This window comes from Vanessa cardui, chromosome 25 (assembly GCF_905220365.1).
Source record: "Vanessa cardui chromosome 25, ilVanCard2.1, whole genome shotgun sequence".
Taxonomy (NCBI): domain Eukaryota; kingdom Metazoa; phylum Arthropoda; class Insecta; order Lepidoptera; family Nymphalidae; genus Vanessa; species Vanessa cardui.
This window is the reverse complement of record NC_061147.1, coordinates 7,622,855-7,642,147: the sequence shown is the minus strand read 5'-3', so window position 1 is coordinate 7,642,147 and position 19,293 is coordinate 7,622,855. Positions and strand designations below refer to the sequence as shown.

Genomic DNA, 19,293 nt, shown 5'->3' with positions numbered 1-19,293 from the left:
TACTGAATGTACCTGATAATCAATTTGAAAGTTCAAGGTTGAACCACTTATCGCGTTGGCAATTTGTTCAGAGAATGGTTCAATCGTTTTGGAAACGTTGGTCAAACGAATACCTGTCTAATTTGATGAACCGGTATAAATGGTCGTGTCAAGTTCCTGAACCATCAGTTGGTGACATAGTTCTGATAAAGGAAGATAATTTACCTCCAAGCCGTTGGTTGTTAGGTCGTATATTACATAAACATCCTGGTAGTGATAATATTACCCGTGTAGTCACAGTACGCACTAAGTCCAATACAATTAAAAGACCAACGTCTAAAATTTGCATTTTACCAGTTACCGAACAAAAGAATGTTTAATTTTTGTTTGTGTGATTAGATCCTATTATATTCATGTGTTTTAGTTCAACTTTTGTATTATTATTGTTATGTTTTTCATTATTCTTAGGACAAATGTAATTGTATTAGATAGGGAGACCAAATAATATTTACTATTGCAAAATCTTATTACTTTAAATGTACCTAGCTTAAGTTTAGTTTTATTTTATGTTTTAGAGTTATTTAATTTAAGGTACTTAGTATTTTTAAGTTATTATTGTTCAGTTTTAAGTTTAGTTCAAACCAGTATATTATTGTATTCAACAAAATATTTTATCTGGTTTCTTATTATATGTGTACAACTTTTAAGTAAACTCGGAAGGACGTTCCTTCAGTAACGTCCTTGGTGGGCGGTATGTTCAAGATCAAATGACATTATGCCAAATAATCATTTAGTTTATGATTTGGTCAATAGATGGCGTTACATGTATTTTACATCGCGCTATAGAAATGTTTTTTCTAAAGTACAATACAATTTTTGTAATTTCATAAAGTGAGAACAATTACACTATCTGACCAGCAGTACATACTCGGTGGTTTTATGTTGAAGTCTCACAGTACCAATACTCCCGGGTAACATCCCTAACACTTATACAACCGTGGTACTGCTTTCTAGCCGATTAGTAACTTTTATCCGCTCTCTAAAATTAATAATTGATAAGTAAATTTTAATAAAGTATATTCTTTATATTTCTGCATATTTCCGGCTATGGCTCTTAAAAATGAGACCATTCTAACTCCAAACTAATCGTAAGCTAATCTTTCCTTGGAACACAATAAATTTTACGAAAGATATACGTAAGCAACGTTACGAAAGGTAACAATAGTTGAATAGGACTAAGCGTCTGATAGAAAGAACTATTGTCAATACAACAAATGCATGCAATGTTTAAAATTTATTCTCAGTTATCTGTGTGGAGTCCGCGATTCCCGGACAGTATGTTTGCCAATAAGCGAGGGTCAATTTGATTTATCGTGTGAACATGATATCCGTCCAGGCCGTCGTATTATTAAAGATTTATGATAGATGGACCCGCGTTACGTTTGCCGTAACATCCCTCAACGATTGTACTTTTATTTGATAATACAAAGATACTGTAAACGTCTTTTGAAAAACAATGTCTTTCATAAATCTTTCATTAGTGTTTCGAAATAAGAATTGTTTGCTAACTTTCTTCACGAGAGTCGAGATGGCCCAGTGGTTAGAACGCGTGTATCTTAACCGATGATTGCGGGTTCGAACCCAGGCAAGCACTGCTGATTCATGTGCTTAATTTGTCTTTATAATTCATCTCGTGCTCAGCGGTGAAGGAAAACATCGTGAGGAAACCTGCATGTGACAAATTTCATATAAATTCTGCCACATGTGTATTCCACCAGCCCGCATTGGAACAGCGTGGTGGAATATGTTCCAAACCTTCTCCTCAAAGGGGGAGGAGGCCTTTAGCCCAGCAGTGGGAATTTATAGGCTGTTGTTGTTGTTGTTGTTTCTGCACGACCTCCGTGGTCGAGTAGTGTTCGATTCCCGGCTGAGTCGACTTACAAAAAGTTTATTAGTTTTCTGTGTTGTCTGGGTTTGGGTGTTTGTACCATCGTCACTTCTGATTTTCCATAACACAAGTGCTTTAGCTACTTACATTGGGATCAAGGCAATGTATGTGATATTGTCAAATATATTATTCTTCTAATAGTTGAATCGACGTTCCGTTTAACGTAATGATTCATAATTATTGTACTTTTATTTCATAATCCAAAGATTATGTACCATCATTTAATAAGCAATGTCTTTCATATCATTTCATAAATCTTTAAAAGGTAAACCCTTTTTTTAAAGATATAATATCATCTTTCTTTTTCAAAATATGTATAGCTCAATTGACTATAAAACTTTTACTTTGCTTTGTAATATCATGAATATAATTCACAAATTAATTTTCGTTTAATGATTATAATTGAGATAAACATCTACAGTATTAGACAAATATCTCAAATCAATCTTACCATCTCACGTCATTGACCCAGTGGCTGAGCAATTAATTAATTTAATCATTATTAATAAGCCTACAAAACTTTCTTTTTTACTTCCCTATTACAAATTCGCTAATTACATACATTCACAACAGTAGACTTATAAAAACACAAGGACGTATGTAATCTTTCTTTGCTTTCATTAATCATATTCAACTAAACGTTACATGTCAGATAATTAAAAAAAAAACATATAAGAACTCTTTTGCTAACATTCTAAATTTAATGTTTTTGCGCACACTGGTGGTATACCCTATTTCTTTGGAAAAAAAATATGTAATAAAACAGGCTGACCGCACGTGACCGCCCTCAGCGGCATAAATCATAGTCCAGCTTAATATTTTATAACTCCGTACGATGAATACTGGCCGAAGTTTCACGATGTGTTATAAAAATTAATATGGTAACAGTTGCATTGTTTCATAATTCAAGAAAAAAAGTCAACAAAGATTTATCGTTTAGCCTTATTCTCGTTAAGTTGTCTATGTGTGTGTACAACTTGGATGTAAGTTTATGAATACACAATTAATCATTGCTAATATATTAAATATCTTAACATAATGTGCCAAGAACAGAATAGAGTGAGCTGCAGCAATTTCTAAATTAAATATGAATCTTTTAGATATCGGTGCATAGAAAAAACAATAGGGACCTCTCCCCCTCTTTCTTTAATTATCCTTTAAAATGATAGATACCAATTAAGAAATCATGTACGCAGTTTCATGATTTTCTAGCTTCAGAAGATTAAGGTTAAGTTAAGAGGGCCCCCTCAACCCCGGGGCTCTGGCTGTACTACGATAGCTACGCCATTGGGTGTTTTCCAAAGTATCCTAGCGGATCTGACGATATTATCGGCTTAGTTTACTATATATATATAGTTTACTATAAAGATATGGTTCTGACATACATGCGGCCTTTAAAAGATAAAATTTAAGATTTAGCTAATTAATAGTCATGTAATTTTCAAATTCAAAATTCTAATGAAGATTATTTAATTCATTTTTATCCATAGCAACATTTGTTGTTGTGTTTGACCCGCAGTCATCCATATCTCAAAGAAATATTTTACTCAAAAAGAAAATTTCAATAACAATAATTATTCGTGCAGGTCATCTCCCCATCAGGCAAGACGGATGACTGCTTCATCCAGAACATCGACGGTGACCAGTACAGCATCAGGTTCATGCCCAGAGAGAACGGTGTCCATAACATTAACGTGAAGTTCAACGGAGTACACATCCCGGCTTCTCCACTCAGGATCAAGGTACGAGAATATATAATTGGTATCAAATCAAATCAAATCAAATAAAATCAAATCAAATCAAATCAAATCAAATCAAATCAAATCAAATCAAATCAAATCAAATCAAATCAATTTTATTGAAGTAAACTTCACAATGAAGCGTTTTTGAATCGTCAATAATTAAATACTACCACCGTTTCGGAGAGCAACTTCTAGCGAGAAGAAACGGCAAGAAACTCGCATAGTTGCTATTTAAAAATAAACAGATTTACAATATGAATATTATAAATGTGAAACTGTCTGTTTGTCTTTCGCTCTTTCACGAGCAAACCGCTGAACCGAATTTGATGATATTTGGTATAAAGCAACTTGAACCCCACGAAAGGATATAGACCACTTTTTTGCCTAAAACATGACAACTAACGCCCTAAAAGGCGAGTGGAGAAGCGTTTACTAGTAGGTATATATAAGTACCTAAAATTGTATTTGAAACTCTACATTAAAAATGTCAAAGAAATTGAAAATGACAAGTTCATATAAAAAAAGTCATCGACATAGCCCACCGGATTAGTAAGCTGAAGTGGCAGTGGGCTGGTCATATTTGTCGTAGAACCGACAACCGTTGGGGAAAACGTGTTCTAGAGTGGAGACCGCGTCTCGGCAAACGTAGTGTAGGACGTCCTCAGGCACGGTGGAGTGACGATATACGCAAGGCGGCAGGCAGGAGCTGGATGCGAGTAGCCGGAGAAAGACCACAGTGGCGTGCATTGGGAGAGGCCTATGTCCAGCAGTAGATAAAAATAGGCTGTTGATGATGATGATGATGATGATGATATAAAAAAAGTCATAATATATAATTTTAAATTTACTCCGCTCTGCGATTCTATTCTGTAAGAAATAATTTCGTATTTCAACATGAAATTGAATCCGACTTACATTCTTATTCGTAATAAGTATTACAAGCAAATGTCGCATATGACTTTATGTAAATAAGTGATTGTTGTGATGCAGGTCGGTAAAGATGATGCAGATCCAGCTGCTGTTCACGCCCATGGTCCAGGACTTGGAAGTGTTAAGACAGGTAAGATAGTGATCGGTCGAAAGGAGTTAAAGTAAATAAAGCTCGCACATGTATTTTTTAATTGAAATTATTTTTATTTCTGCACAACTTATACACAGTTCGCCATGACTTACTATATTTACACTAGCAAAATGTCTGTCGGGCTTTGCTAGTTAATACAAGATTATACAGATAATAAAAAAACGTGGAGCTACCATACGATCGCTTAAAACACAAAAATACTCATTTTCAAAAGTTCTAAAACATACTGTTTTAGGAGTTACCTTCGGAACTATGATAATGTTTTTAAAGAAAGCAAACTCAAATATTATTACTATAAACTTCAATTATTCATCGGAGAATAATTTGTTCGTACAACTTTAATATATTGAATTTGTAATCGTCAAGAAGGCTCCGGAGTAATGGCACATTGTAGGACGCGTTTTTAAAATATTTGATTTCAGAATAATCTTTAAAGTTGTAATTTTGTAAATTTTCACATTCTTAATACACGTAAAATATCTTAATCTATCCAGTGAACTTAACGGTAGCAGATTATCAGGATTTTTACACATTATGCCGCGGTCACACTTCCTTAGTCAAGTGTCCATTTAACACCTCCTGGCTTTTTTCGATGAAATGGAATATCATGAATTTACTTGAGAACTATTTGCAGTGATCACTTGATACATTATATCTATAAAAGCGAAATACCACTCATTGATTAATCACGAAATTTCAGAAACTAACACCTGCCATGAAACTCGAGACTTGGCAGATAAGTCTCTTACAGGTGTAGACATCCATTAAAAACTGATTTTACGAAACTCCACTTTAAGGGAGTGAAGCAGGGTTTGGATCTTTGTATTTTATAGTATAAATTTCGCGCAGGTATGTCAGCGGCTTTAGCTAGTATATGTATTAATAACTGTCAAATCGTCAATATAAATGGTATCCAGTGTGCTAGAAATATTTCCTATATAAATAGCAATTGCAATTCTCCTTACGAAAATAGAATAAACCTATTAGCCTTATCACCAGAAGAGGCAATAATAGATGCAAGGTTGAAAAGCTGCATTAACATCCAAGGTGTTTTACGGAAATTTACTTACAACTTGTTGGCATATTACTTTATTAAAAATAATGTATATGACTAGTCGTCTGATAAAAATTATAGATTATTAAAATGTAGTACGGATGTAATAAAATATATTTATTTTAGTTGTAGTTTTTAGTTTTGATCTTTGAAATTCCTGGAACTATCCATCAAATTATCCAAAAACGATTAAGGAATTAATATTAGAATAATAATTTAAACAAAATCCCTCCTTTAGAAAGGACTGCGGTGACATACAGACGTACAGAAGACTTATTTACGCGTATATAAGGATAAAACAGCGTGACGTCAGTATTTATAGATTTTCATGCAGGATAAGTAATCAATATATTTATTTAATAGCGATTTCATTGAGAAACAGTAGGTTCAAGTTTGTAGTCGGTTTTTCTCTGTACAATCTTTATTTGGAGCCGTTGTTATGGTGAGCTTTTTATGTATATTTAAGTATATTTTATAGTATTAGTTAGTTATGATAACATTTAAAAATATTGTCAAGGATCGATGTTATTGTATAATATATTACAGTAGTATAGTGTTAGTAGATAGCAGAAGGCTTAGAAGGTTTATAAAGAAGTTTCATCGTAGAATTCTTTATGCAATGTAAGTTTATATGCAAACTTATTGGGGTAAGTATATGTATATTATAATTGGGAGATCTACCAAGCTATACCCATACTTATTAAAACATTATTAGATTGAAACCAGTTATTGAAGCTGTGTTGTTTGGGTACCAGTACCACATAATATTCTGCCACCAAATGCAAAGCATCTGCAGATATTAACACAATAGATGCTTGTTGCATTTTAGAGGTTATTAAACTACTGTAATTACATTATCAAGGGAAATATCTAAAATTAAATGGTTGAGAGATGAGAAGATGAATAATCATGTCACGTGATCCATTTGATCTTCCTGGAATAAATAAAAAAGTCTGTTACCAGCATGATATTTAATTATGATTTAAATAACTTTGCAATTAAAAATATTATTTAATATATCGTACATAAACAAAAATGATTTCGTCGTTTTTAATGATGGGTACGAAATGTTTCGAACGCAATTTATTAAAATAGATGCAATTAAAATTCTGACTTCAATTATAGAAGTAATTAATAAATATGTTTAAATGTAATTTAGGATATTGATTGTAGATAATGAAATTAGACGTGTATGCTATGTCGTTAGATATATCTACTGTGTAGTGTACCTATTTCCTTATCTCTGAAGGTGTGGGTATAATTACATATGTATTTGAATCAATAAAAACTTAAATGCTTCTCTGTATTTCTTAGAATACGATAAATTTATAATATTTAAGATCAATTTAATTTTAATTAAAATTGAAAGAAATTTGAAAACGTATTCGGATGTGAGATAAGAAATAATTATGAAAATGAAAATTGATTCTTAGCTAGAATTACTTGGAACTCTTAAATAATTTATGCATTGTAGTAACAGTTGCGATATGTCGTAAGTCTCTATAAGTTTAAAGAGATTCTTGTTGTTTTTCTTCCAAGCTTCAATACGTTCATAAGTCGAAATCTGAATGTTCCGTTATAACCAAGAAAAACATTTCACTTTGATTTTTTTAATCAAATTAATATTAATATTTTTAGTTAAAATCCTGTGCGTGGTGTTATGTCCCTTGGGAAGTGTTACTTAAACATAAATTGAATACTGATAAAAAAAGAGTAACTACTGAGTTTCTTGCCGGTTCTTCTCGGTAGAATCTACTTGCCGAACCGGTAGTAGCTTAACTTAATTGTAAAATGACGATTCAAAAGTGCTTGTAAAAGCCTAATTGAATAAAGTTTATTTTGATTTTTATTTTTGATTGAATTTATTTTGCTAATATATTGCCATTGCCATCTACTGATGGTAGCTTCACTTAATAAAGTTATGTAAAATGATTAATCAAAGGTTTTGACCAATGTATGCATTTCTCACTCTTCATAAGTATTCTATGTTCGCTTTGTATTTTGTACTTCAAATTCTGGATATATTATTTCATTTTTTTTTTCAAGTAACTTTTTGTCGTATAACTAGTGAACCTACCACTCGTCACGATTAGGACATTATTACGTAGCCTTTTTAAACAAATTATTATAGCAAGCATTGCATTATGTTTTAGTATAGTTTTTGATCTCTCGTTATTTGGAAAGACTACTTGCAGTTGATATAATTCTCTAAAATTGTTTCCCAGGTGCGAAAACTGATCTGATAATCGACACGTGCAATGCGGGCGCTGGTATCCTGGCTGTCACCATGGATGGTCCGTCCAGGGTTGCCATGGACTGCACTGAGGTTGAAGAAGGTTACAAGGTAGGTCAAAGTTAAATATATAAGACTTCGTAATTACTGTTATCCTGGCCGATTACGGTCAAAGGAGAGCTCCCAAAAATAAGTGGGATATTATATTGCACCAACACGGGTGCATTTTTTTACTCTTCCAATATCTACATTTATTTATTTTTAAGATATTACTGGATTTCTGGATTTTGCATGGATTCGATAATAATCTCTTTTTCTAACCTTTGGATATCTATCGCGTACCTTTTCAGACCAATTACGATTTTTTATAATAGTTTCATATAAAACATTTAAATATTATTGGAAATGAAGGATGTTATCTTACGCCTCTACGAATTCTATTTTTGACCTTTCTAGAACATTTTGCACTCTTGTAAGGGTTTTTTACATACCTTGGTGATATATCTAATAGAAGGCTTTAGCGAAATCCTTAATATACGTCTCGCTAGGTACGTTGTCTGGTACCCTGATTTTTCATTCCTTTAGAGGTATTTTTCTTATTTTTTTAATCATTTTGGTTTGAATATTCTTTTTATCTTTAAGATTTCTTTGATTTGTAAAATAAGAGCGATTTCTATGATTTTGAACCTTGAATATACTTCTCCAAGATTTAAAATATAAAATATTGATGAATTTAGTTCTTTATATACGTATGTATATGCAAGCCTTCTTTATCTAAATTATTTCTAATAAGGAATGGTAAATATATCTTAGAGCGCCATTGTCTTTACTTACCACCAGGTGGCCCATACACTCGTCCGCCAATCTATAACATAAAAAAAATTAAAACCATGTTCTCAAATTCAATAGGCGTTAGTACAAGACCGTATAGGGATAGATTTAAATATAATAAGCTGCTTCAACTAATTTGCTGGTTTCTCTCCTTGTTAAAATAAAACATATCTCTGATAAAGAAGTAAGAAGCAATATCAATAAAATATGTATGTATTAATTGCTTTCTTGTCTGGATTTGCTACAGTTTTTTAACGTGTATTAATTTCCAACATCCTTGTCAGACGACCAAAGTATTTTGTTTATTTGAACGAATTATTTGTATTTTAAACACTACCTTTTCGTTATGTCATTGAACAAATCATATTCTAATAAACAGATATGTTATATCCATACTAAACAACAGAAAAAAGTGTGGCGCGTCGGGGACCGTTTATTTTAGTTTATTTTTACATTTCGTTTAAAGTAAAATGGATAGCTTAATAAAAACAATAAGTTAAAGGGATGACTAGATGTTTTAATTACGCAAAACGTATTACTACGTAATTATGATGTATTATAACTTATTACTATGTAAAACAACTAAAGGCAAACGTCCCAATTAAGACGTTTTCTAGTCTTCACTTTTTGCGCGTTAATAACATATCTGTTTACTAAAACATCATTGCATTGAACTGATTTAAGACTTTTTAATTGTTTTTTTTATTAAACTATATTATCGATGAAATAATATTTATTTATCATCTAAATAACTCGTTCTTGCTGCTCAAGGAATACAATTGTAAGTTGTAAATCATTACATAATTACACTCCTATATTATCTGTAGTGTCAACTTTTTTTTCATTGTGTAAAACGTGTACCCAGAGGTAACATGCATACTGCCAATTCTAATTAAATTTAATTCTTATTATTTAGCCGAAATTTGAATTATAAAAACAAAGAAACGAAAAACAATATGCTATAGTAAATTCCTTTTTTAAAAATAATAACATAAAGTTTATGTTACGTGGCTGTTAAGGCCTTTTGCTACGGAATAATTTTCGAAAATTTTCATATTTACTTTTGATTCCCAGGTTCGATACACACCTCTGGCCCCCGGCTTCTACTACATGAGTGTGAAGTATAACGGACATCATATCGTCGGATCGCCTTTCAAGATCGAAGCGACTGGTAATTTTAACATATAAATTAAAAAAATATATCAAGATAAGATATATTTAGCGATATCAAATTGATAATGATCGCAAGTAAATCTGTAATAGATTTGACTGTTCTACTTTTGATGGGATTGCTTTTGTAGGTATAATTGTAATTAGTTCCGGATGTATGTGTACTAAATTTACTCGGCGATTTGAACGTGGGAAATAATTATAAGTACTTTAAATGGTGAATTGGTTCAAGATCCATAATAATAATCAGTATTAATTCAGTTGTTTAGCTGACAGGCAAGCTGTAGAAACTGTGTCTTCTGCCTAGTTATTTTTCTATTTATTGGGATAAAAATACTTTTATTGAACTGGAGAGTGGTTATCTTGTAAAATATAATTTAATTCTATTTGATTATACATCATTAAACCATGAATATCTTTTAAATTGGTCGTTCCAAGTCATATAGATTACTGGTATATAGTATTAGTAAAAAAATATGATTATATTTTAAAATTAAATTTAAACTTCATAAACGTAAACGTATGAATACAAAGAATTATTTGTAGTAAAGTAACAGCCAGTACATTTCCCACTGCTGAGATAAGGCCTCTTTTTCCATTAAGGAGAGGGTTTGGAACATATTCCTCTAAGCTGTTCCAATGCGTGTTGATGGAATGCACATGTGGCAGAATTTCGATGAAATTAGACACATGCAGGTTTCCTCACGATGTTTTCACCGCCGAGCACGAGATGAATTATAAACACAAATTAAGCATTTATATATAGTGGTGCTTGCCTGGGTTTGAACCCGAAATCATCAGTTAAGATGCACACGTTCTAACCACTGGGCCATCTCACCTCTTAAGAATTCTTAATATAGGAATAATGATTTTTAAGAAGAATTTATTTAAATGGCGTGATATTATTTATAGATTCAATTATATGATTAAAATACCTGTCGTTTTTATGTATAGTCGTATCGATTTTTTATTTTTAAACAAAATATAGAGTAGGTACCTATTGCAAAAGTTTGATTTTACTTTGAAATGGAATTCATAAGTTTTGGTGATCAAAATCATTAAAAACGGTTAGCGTTGTTTGATGTGTTACCTCTACCGAATAACTGATAAATGCATTGTTCAGATTACTCTTTTACGATAGAGTTTATCGTAAAAGAGTAATTTTAAGATCAAGAAATTTGATTGGATACTAAAGTTATCAAATGCGTTAACAATGTTAAAAACCTCATTTTGAATCCAGAATTAACACTGATTCTCGAAACTAGGAGACAATGTAGCTTATGATTCTGACTTTCGAATTTTCTGATTCAAATGACATTCAAATTCTAGGTGAGAATCTGGCCGAAATCGGTGCACAAGAGACATCATCGGTGACAGTGGAAACGGTCCAGAAGGTCTCGAAGGGCGCTCAGAAGCAGGGTCCAGTTCTGCCACACTTCAAATCTGACGCCACAAAAGTTACGAGCAAGGGCATGGGATTGAAGAAGGCGTATCTGAACAAGCACAACCAATTCACGGTGCACGCTGGTGATGCTGGTGAGTTGATATAGATAAGATAAACTGTCCTATATATATGTATATTTGGTAGACGACAATACCTAGAATACAAAATATCAGAATGTAGTTACGAATCAAGTAGGAGCTTTAAATAATAATCAAAAATATTAATTCAATTTTTTTAGATAGGTCCATTTACAAAAGAACATTATTAATTTGATAAATACATACAAATGGTTCTTAATTCATATTATATCATACTATCTAGGTGTACTAATTACTTACTAGAGAGAATTAGTTTAAATCGAAGATATTGTTTTAATTAAATCGTTATTAAACTATTCCATATTCAATGAAGCTTGTATAGCTCATTGAGTAATTAATTGAAATCTCCAAATGTCTTAATCTTTAATTATATTTTACATCCAGGAAAGCTATCAAATTTTTTCAACCTAACAATCTATACTATGATATATCTAGATTTGAATCTTATATTTTTTATGAAGTGTAAGTATTTTACACAGCTGAAGTGTCTTAGTATTCTTAATTCGATCTTTTTTGTTGTTTAAATTTCGAATATCAATCGTTTGAATAATCTTCATCAGGTAACAACATCTTGTACGTCGGAATCTACGGTCCCAAAGGGCCTTGCGATGAAGTTCAACTCAAGCACAAGGGCAAGAACAACTATGAGTGCTGGTACGTCGTCAGGGACAGGGGAGAGTACATCGTCATCGTCAAGTGGGGTGATGACCACATCCCCGGATCACCCTACAAGGTGGAAGTCTAAATATAGTCAACATGCGTATGTAGCACCATCTACCATCATCTAGTATATCAATTATATCATTTAAATCGTGTGTATTTTCAAAATTATGTTTAGTTAAATTCGTGTTGAAAATTTAAGATAATCTACATACGCTGCTTTCTGAACTCGTTGTTAATTAAGATTTCGATACTGTTGGATTATTTGATTTCGGAGTTGATCTCTTTTCGATCTGAAACGTCTTGTACATCGACTATCGTTTTGTGTTTTTCATGTTTTCGTATTTCTACATCGTTATCAACGCTGCGTCACGAATTGTAATTCTCTATCGTAATTAGCATTTTATTAATGCCTATTTCGATGTCACCGTCGTAGTCGACACGTGTCAGCGTTTTTTTTTTTTAATTTATATGATTCTCGTTTAGTTTTTAGGGCGACTAAATGACAATACATATAAAGTATTATTTCAAAATATTCCCTTTTATAGTTTAAGTCGTAAGATGTAATTTGTAAATCGTAAGATTTAAGCGAATTTTTCATTGTTATTTTATGACTGTTTGTTTGAGATACTTCTGCGACTTTTTCTTTAAAAAGTTCGTAAGGAAGTTTCTGTAATTCGCTTCCTGTCTTTAGACCGACTTATCATAGACGTTAGATTTTTCTTGTCCGTTTTTTAATATTACTAACTCGTATCAAAAAATCTTTGTCTGTGATTCGTCTTTTATATTTAAAATGAATTGCATCTTATTTTTATATTTTTTAAAAGTATGATATTTTGCTTTCTAATTTTGAATGGTTTGAGCTGTATGAATTTTACCTACGTAGGTAGAATGATCCCTTATTTGTAAATACCTATTTTAAGTACCTATTCAATAATGTATTTGCGACTGTTTACTAAATAAAAACGAGAAAAGTGTTGACATGTCTTTTTTTTTAAACTACCATTTGAATCTTTGATAAGTTAAGAGAAAAAGAATTAATAAAACCTCTTTACTAAGCTGTATCATGTGCATAATATATAGCTTCAATGGTTATGCAGAAGTGATTTAAATTCAGTTTGAAGGTTAGACCAGTAACTTACAGGTAAAGCTTGACTCATACTATAAATACTTGTAGAAATTCAGTGAATGAAAATATATATGAAGTCTAGTTAGGTACATACGTAGTTGATCAAACGACCAAACCAGGCCATTTCAAAAATTAACTTATATGGATGTTTGTTCAAAAAGACAAAATATTTCTATCGCCAGTTTTTCTCAGGTCTGAAATGTGTGTGTCGATGGAAGAATTATGACAACCAATGAACAAGTGTAATGTTTCCACTTTGAATGAAGTTATTATAAATCAATTGGTGGTAGGGCTTTGTGCAAGCCCGTCTTGGCAGGTACCACCCACTCATCAGTTATTCTACCGCCAAATAACAGTACTCAGTATTGTTGTGTTCCGGTTTGAAGGGTGCGTAAGCCAGTGTAACTACAGGCACAAGGGACATAACATCTTAGTTCCCAAGGTTGGTGGCACATTGACGATGTAAGGAATGGTTAATATTTCTTACAGCGTCATTGTCTATGGGTGATGGTGACCACTAACCGTCAGTTGGCCAGTATGCTCGTCCGCCAAAATATACCATAAAAAAAATCAATTACGTGCATTAACAGTTTGATCTTAATTAACGTGGAATTTATTGATGTTATGCGGAATACATTACTTTGTCTAAATTGCATTTGGTGACAGAATATTTTTTCTTGTCCATATTTGCTTGTCAATTATTTAAATATATTCCTATAGACGTGTTTCTCATTATATCATAGTAATTTATCAGGGATATAAAGGTGCATAAATAAAATGAAATATTTCTTGGCATAGTTGTAATTATTTTTATTCGATTTTAAGTAACAAAAAAGTATTCGTCCACTTTCATCTAAAATCTTAAACGGGAACGCTAGACGAAGCGAAACTATTATAAAACGAAATTACTTACAAAAATATGTATTTAATCATAGTAATATAAGTGTACACTTAACTAAAAATAAAAATCAATACAATATCACATGTCTACTTACAATAGAGAGATATTGGCGATCTTTGCATCCCTTACAACCGAATAAAAAAAAAATCAATAAAATCTTGGCTTAATGTCACCTATCTACATTTTGCACAAGCACTAAAACAATTCGGAAGAGATTATAATATTGCCGTGTAATTACAATAAAAAACAATGATTTCTTTTTAATTTGTACAAGAACTAAATATTAGCATTTGGCTAAATTTGTGACGTATGGACAGACGGCGTACGAAAGTTCCCACGGAACCCGGTCCGAATCACAAATAACCACAACCTAACGATTCGTAACCTAATATAAAAGATCAATAGCAAATCAATTTAGACGAAAGATCTTCGAAAAATACACCTTTCCCCGATTCAACTCCTATCACATTTCTTTTTTAAAACTATCCGCTCTGAAATTAAACAAATCAACAATATTTCGTATACATCAAAATTAGTCTAATTACGATCGACTGAATTCATTAGACAATTGATAGTTTAACTGCATTTGATTTTTATTTGTAAATTTTTCGAATAAATTGAGAAAATGTATAGTGCAATCATATTGCAAAAAAATATGGACAATGATTTAAAATTAGTGATGTGCTACCAATTGTCTAAATTTCATTATCGATAAAATATATGTCAACGAAAAAAATGTCAACTGTTAAGTACGATCAAAAACTTAAACATTGATGGTTATCACCAAAATAAATTTATAATTAATCGATTTCACTTAACGTGAATTAATTTGATTGACTCTGAAGTAACATTTTCTGTTGCGTTGTATCCACATACCAAACGACATCTTACGTCTAATATAATTGAGCATAAGCATAGACTTAAAAGGAAAAAAAAATATTTTCAATAAATTTCAAGTTTTCTCAAAAAATGTGTTTCATTATTTACAAAATATTTACAAAAGTGCGTTTTTATCGATATCGATAGATGAGAGAAAGCAATTTTGGCCACCTGTCGATATATTACATATAAACGTATCGTACAAATGCAAATAGAAAATGTATTCAGCCTTCGAGATTGAAGATTAACATATTACAATCAATAATAGGATATAAATAAAAAATGTATCCTACTCTACTATATCGCAATCATTATTATTTTTCACCTTCGTATGTCATTCTTATTGAAGTTTCTTAAACGATTTCAAAATAATAATATACTATATTACTGATAAGGAAATACACGATTTATAAGAAATAAGAGATACTATCACAACCTTAACTTCAGTTTGAAGTCTACATCCATTAATTCTTATTAAAAAAGGTACAATAATTCATTAATATCAATCCCATCCTAGAAACAATGTACAAATCTGAAGGAAGACCACATTTTCTAAATCAGTTATTATAATAAACTAATGATCGCTGTGTAATAAATGAAAAATATATAAAGCTAATTAAGTTTTTATTCGATCTAAGTAGGAACTGAGTGCAAATGTGATGGTTTAAGAGATCTGTCATGTTCAGTACATGTTGACGTAAAAGACAAAAATGCAAATGAAATCATGTAATATTTTAAAAATCGAATTTGTATTTTATCGATATTGTAACTTCACTATTTATGTTCAGGAACTCTGTTTTTTTTCATTAAACAACAATCAACACATTATATTTAAATATATTGCTTATTATGGGTTTAAAACGACGAAATTATTTACTATTGTTGGTACATTATTCAATACTTCTCGTAAAGGGTTATTTTTTTAAAAATTATAGCTATTTTATTCAAAATAAAATTTGTTACATTCAGTACTTTAGAAATTTATAATTTACACGTTAAAATGTGATAAGACTCACAGAATAATTAAAACATCGAAGTGTAGAGTATTATTACGTTTGTAAAGCCTTTTTATTATGCAATTGTATTATTATTTTTTCCTATAAATTTTTTAAAGAGATTTTCTGACGTTATTGCTTTGAAATTTTAATATAAAGATTAGTTTTCTTAAAGGCAACAGTGTATATAAGGTTTGCTGTGATTTGCTTTGATAATAAGGAATCTCTAAAAGATTTGTTATCACTAATTAATAATTAAATAAGGATTTAAATACCTACGACAACCTGATATATGAGTGACTGTGCTTTAATGAAAACTAATCAGTAATAAATTCGAGCGTGATTCACATAAAATTTGAAATCACATTTCATACAATATTTGTTACATATCTACTCGCAGATTCAGAATATTTATACACAATATCGATATAAGTCTAAAAACATGAACTTCGCATCACTAGTGACAAACAAATTTCGTATTTCATACATAATACCACTGTCTTGGAGAGCGAGATTCTAAACATTTTAATAATTTTTGTTTATTTTTTTATAGACTAATAATACCATCATAAGTTCTAAGGTAAGTGCACCTACAGAAACGGCAAGGGGGTTACTGTTTGTCTTTGTGAGCTAAGGAGTGGGGCAGAATGTGCTCTGCGGGCAAGAGTGCCGAGGGTTGGTGAGCGTAATTCCGAATTTGGTGAAGTGATATCAATTGGTTAGGGAACGAGTTTGGCTGCTGCTTCCCTTGCTGGAAGTGGAGCGGGTCGTACAAATACGGTCGCGTCGGAAGCGCACTGTGATGCGACAGTCCATTGAGATGGGGAGCCATCGAGTTGATGGGAGTGAAGGCGGAGTTCGCGGCGGACGAAACGGGGGGCTGTATGCGGTCTTCTTGACTTTCGTGCTGGGCGAACAGCGCCCGCTGCTGCTGGAGCTGCTGTTCGTGATGATCATCGCTTTCTCGCTGTTGATGGTAACCACCCTCGTCGGACATGTGAGCCGCTGAATCTGGGCTCACTTTCGGCCAGTAGGGGTGATCGGCAAAAGGTGCGGCCGTCGGGGCAGCCGCCGCTAGGGACCTATTGAGCCCGCTCAGTCCCAGAGCAGATATCGGCGGTCGCTTGTCGGCCCGCTCGGCGTGCTTGTTCATGTGCTTACTTAAGTACGTCTCCTGGGTATAACTCTTACCGCAGTACTGGCAGATGTGCGTCTTCAGATGTTTCGATTCTTTATGTTTCGGAATGTGTTCCAGCAGATCCTTCTCGTGTGTGAAACACTTGTAGCATGAATTGCATTTGAACGGCTTGTCGGTTTGATGACAGCGACTGTGGCTTTGGAGGTTAGAGAGCTGGGAGAAGGCTTTGGTGCATCCGATTTGAGTGCATCGGTAGGGCTTGTCACCGGTGTGGGTGCGGATGTGTTGCTGTAGATGAGAGAGTTGCGTGAACTTGCGCTGACAAATCTCGCAGCGGTAGGGCTTGATGCCCAAGTGTATGCGGGAATGCTGCGCCAAGTATGAGGAGTTCGCGAAGGCTTTCGGACACTGGGTGCAGCGGTAGGGCTTCGCTTCGCGGAGGTGGATCTGCGTATGTAGCTGGAGATCCGCTTTTGAGCCAAAGACCTGGAAGGAAGCAAAAAAAATAGGTTAATAAATTTTTAGTAAATTTACTAATTAAATTATTTAAATATTTTCTTAACATTTTTATCGATTTATTTAAGTATTACATGATCAATTAATTAAATATATATCGAATGAGTTTCTATGGTACAGTAATTCATCATCGGAAAGCGAATTTTGCCCTTGAACGACATCCGCAGGTAGCCGGAACTAATTGTGCTTGGTTTCAAAGTATTTTTTATTTACTCAAGAGACGAACGCGGCAATAAAGGCAGGATGCCACCTTCACGGCGTTTTTCACGCATCTTGGGTAGCTAACTTCCTCAAAGTTAATCCACTAAGAACACGACTAATTATAAATAATACATTTATTTTGGCTCATTTTTATTAACCGTGTAATTGAAACCACTAATGTTGTTAATAAAATGATTGATGATAGCACTGATGAATTCAGTCTGTCTATTCAACCTGAAGCGGTCTAGAATGATGTTGCTAAACTAGTTTTAAGTACCTAGGTACCGGAGGTATCGCGTGCCGAGTGTGTCTATAATAGAGCGTCGGCAATCTTTGCACATTCAAAAGCTGTTTTGGTACGGCATCGATACTCATTGTGATATTCCAAATTAGTTTCTGAGCTAAAACCGAAACGTCATCCTACCGAGACGTTTTATTCACTGTCCAACAATGAAACTGTGGGCCACGTTCCTTCGGGCACCGGAATCTATTGAAGAAACACGACTCAATTTTAACTCCTCTATCAAATTTATAGACGCATTCAAACTATCATTGTTCTTAACACCATGGCATAGAGTTCAAAATATTTCATCGGTTACAGATTTATATTGTCGAAAACAGCATATCAATGTATTAAATTTAAAATGCTCGTGATAAAGATTCGTTTTCAAACTAATTTGTACTCTTAACTTATGGTAATAGAGTTGGTTTCGGATTGTTTGTCGAGGATGCTGTTAGTGCCTCGCGTTTACCAGAGTTATAGGATTCGGTAGCACGTTGCATGACTTGTAAGAATACGCAAACACGAACACGATTGGTCACAGCCTGAACATAATTAAAGTTTGGAGCACTACTTAATGGCATGAGGCTGGAAATTCGAGGTGGTGGCTGACTTTTAATAGGACTTCGTGAAGGATTGATTTACCGCAGAGGAATCTGTGTTAAATTAATGTATTGTTGTTACACCTTCCGCTCTATCTAAAACGACTTCAGCTACTTAGGAATTCTCATTTGCTTGTAATGATTTCGTTAAAGAATCGCTGACAAGTTAAGATGTACGAAATTATTATGCGGCAAAAAAATGTTCTCTGAAGAAGCAAAAACAGCCAAGCAAATCGTACAATTTGTATAACTAATGGCACTAATGATTTATGGATACACATTGAAGTATTTAATTGAAAATGAGATAGGAAAAAAGGCATCAAAGAATTTGAATGATAAAAAATTTACGAAACAAAAACAGTTATAAATAAAACAAATTGTCAAACAGAATAGCTCATGAGCGCTTCAAAAT

The 19,293-nt window shown here is 32.8% G+C and overlaps 2 protein-coding genes across 17 annotated transcripts in view; one reads left to right on the top strand and one right to left on the bottom strand.

Moving 5' to 3' along the window:
* Window positions 1-13,219, top strand: part of LOC124540451 (filamin-A) — a 109,738-nt gene extending 96,519 nt beyond the window's left edge. For all 11 annotated transcript variants that reach the window (XM_047118038.1, XM_047118037.1, XM_047118041.1 and 8 more), the window contains 6 exons: window positions 3,514-3,669; window positions 4,660-4,729; window positions 8,030-8,148; window positions 9,943-10,039; window positions 11,368-11,574; window positions 12,141-13,219. In XM_047118038.1, the coding sequence (XP_046973994.1) occupies window positions 3,514-3,669; window positions 4,660-4,729; window positions 8,030-8,148; window positions 9,943-10,039; window positions 11,368-11,574; window positions 12,141-12,325 (834 nt within the window). In that variant the 3' untranslated portion in view covers window positions 12,326-13,219. The remainder of the gene's footprint in view (window positions 1-3,513; window positions 3,670-4,659; window positions 4,730-8,029; window positions 8,149-9,942; window positions 10,040-11,367; window positions 11,575-12,140) is intronic.
* A 941-nt stretch (window positions 13,220-14,160) lies between these two features.
* Window positions 14,161-19,293, bottom strand: part of LOC124540443 (zinc finger protein rotund-like) — a 199,131-nt gene continuing 193,998 nt past the window's right edge. For all 6 annotated transcript variants that reach the window (XM_047118010.1, XM_047118013.1, XM_047118014.1 and 3 more), the window contains one exon: window positions 14,161-17,768. In XM_047118010.1, coding sequence (XP_046973966.1) covers window positions 16,755-17,768 — 1,014 coding nt within the window. In that variant the 3' untranslated portion in view covers window positions 14,161-16,754. The remainder of the gene's footprint in view (window positions 17,769-19,293) is intronic.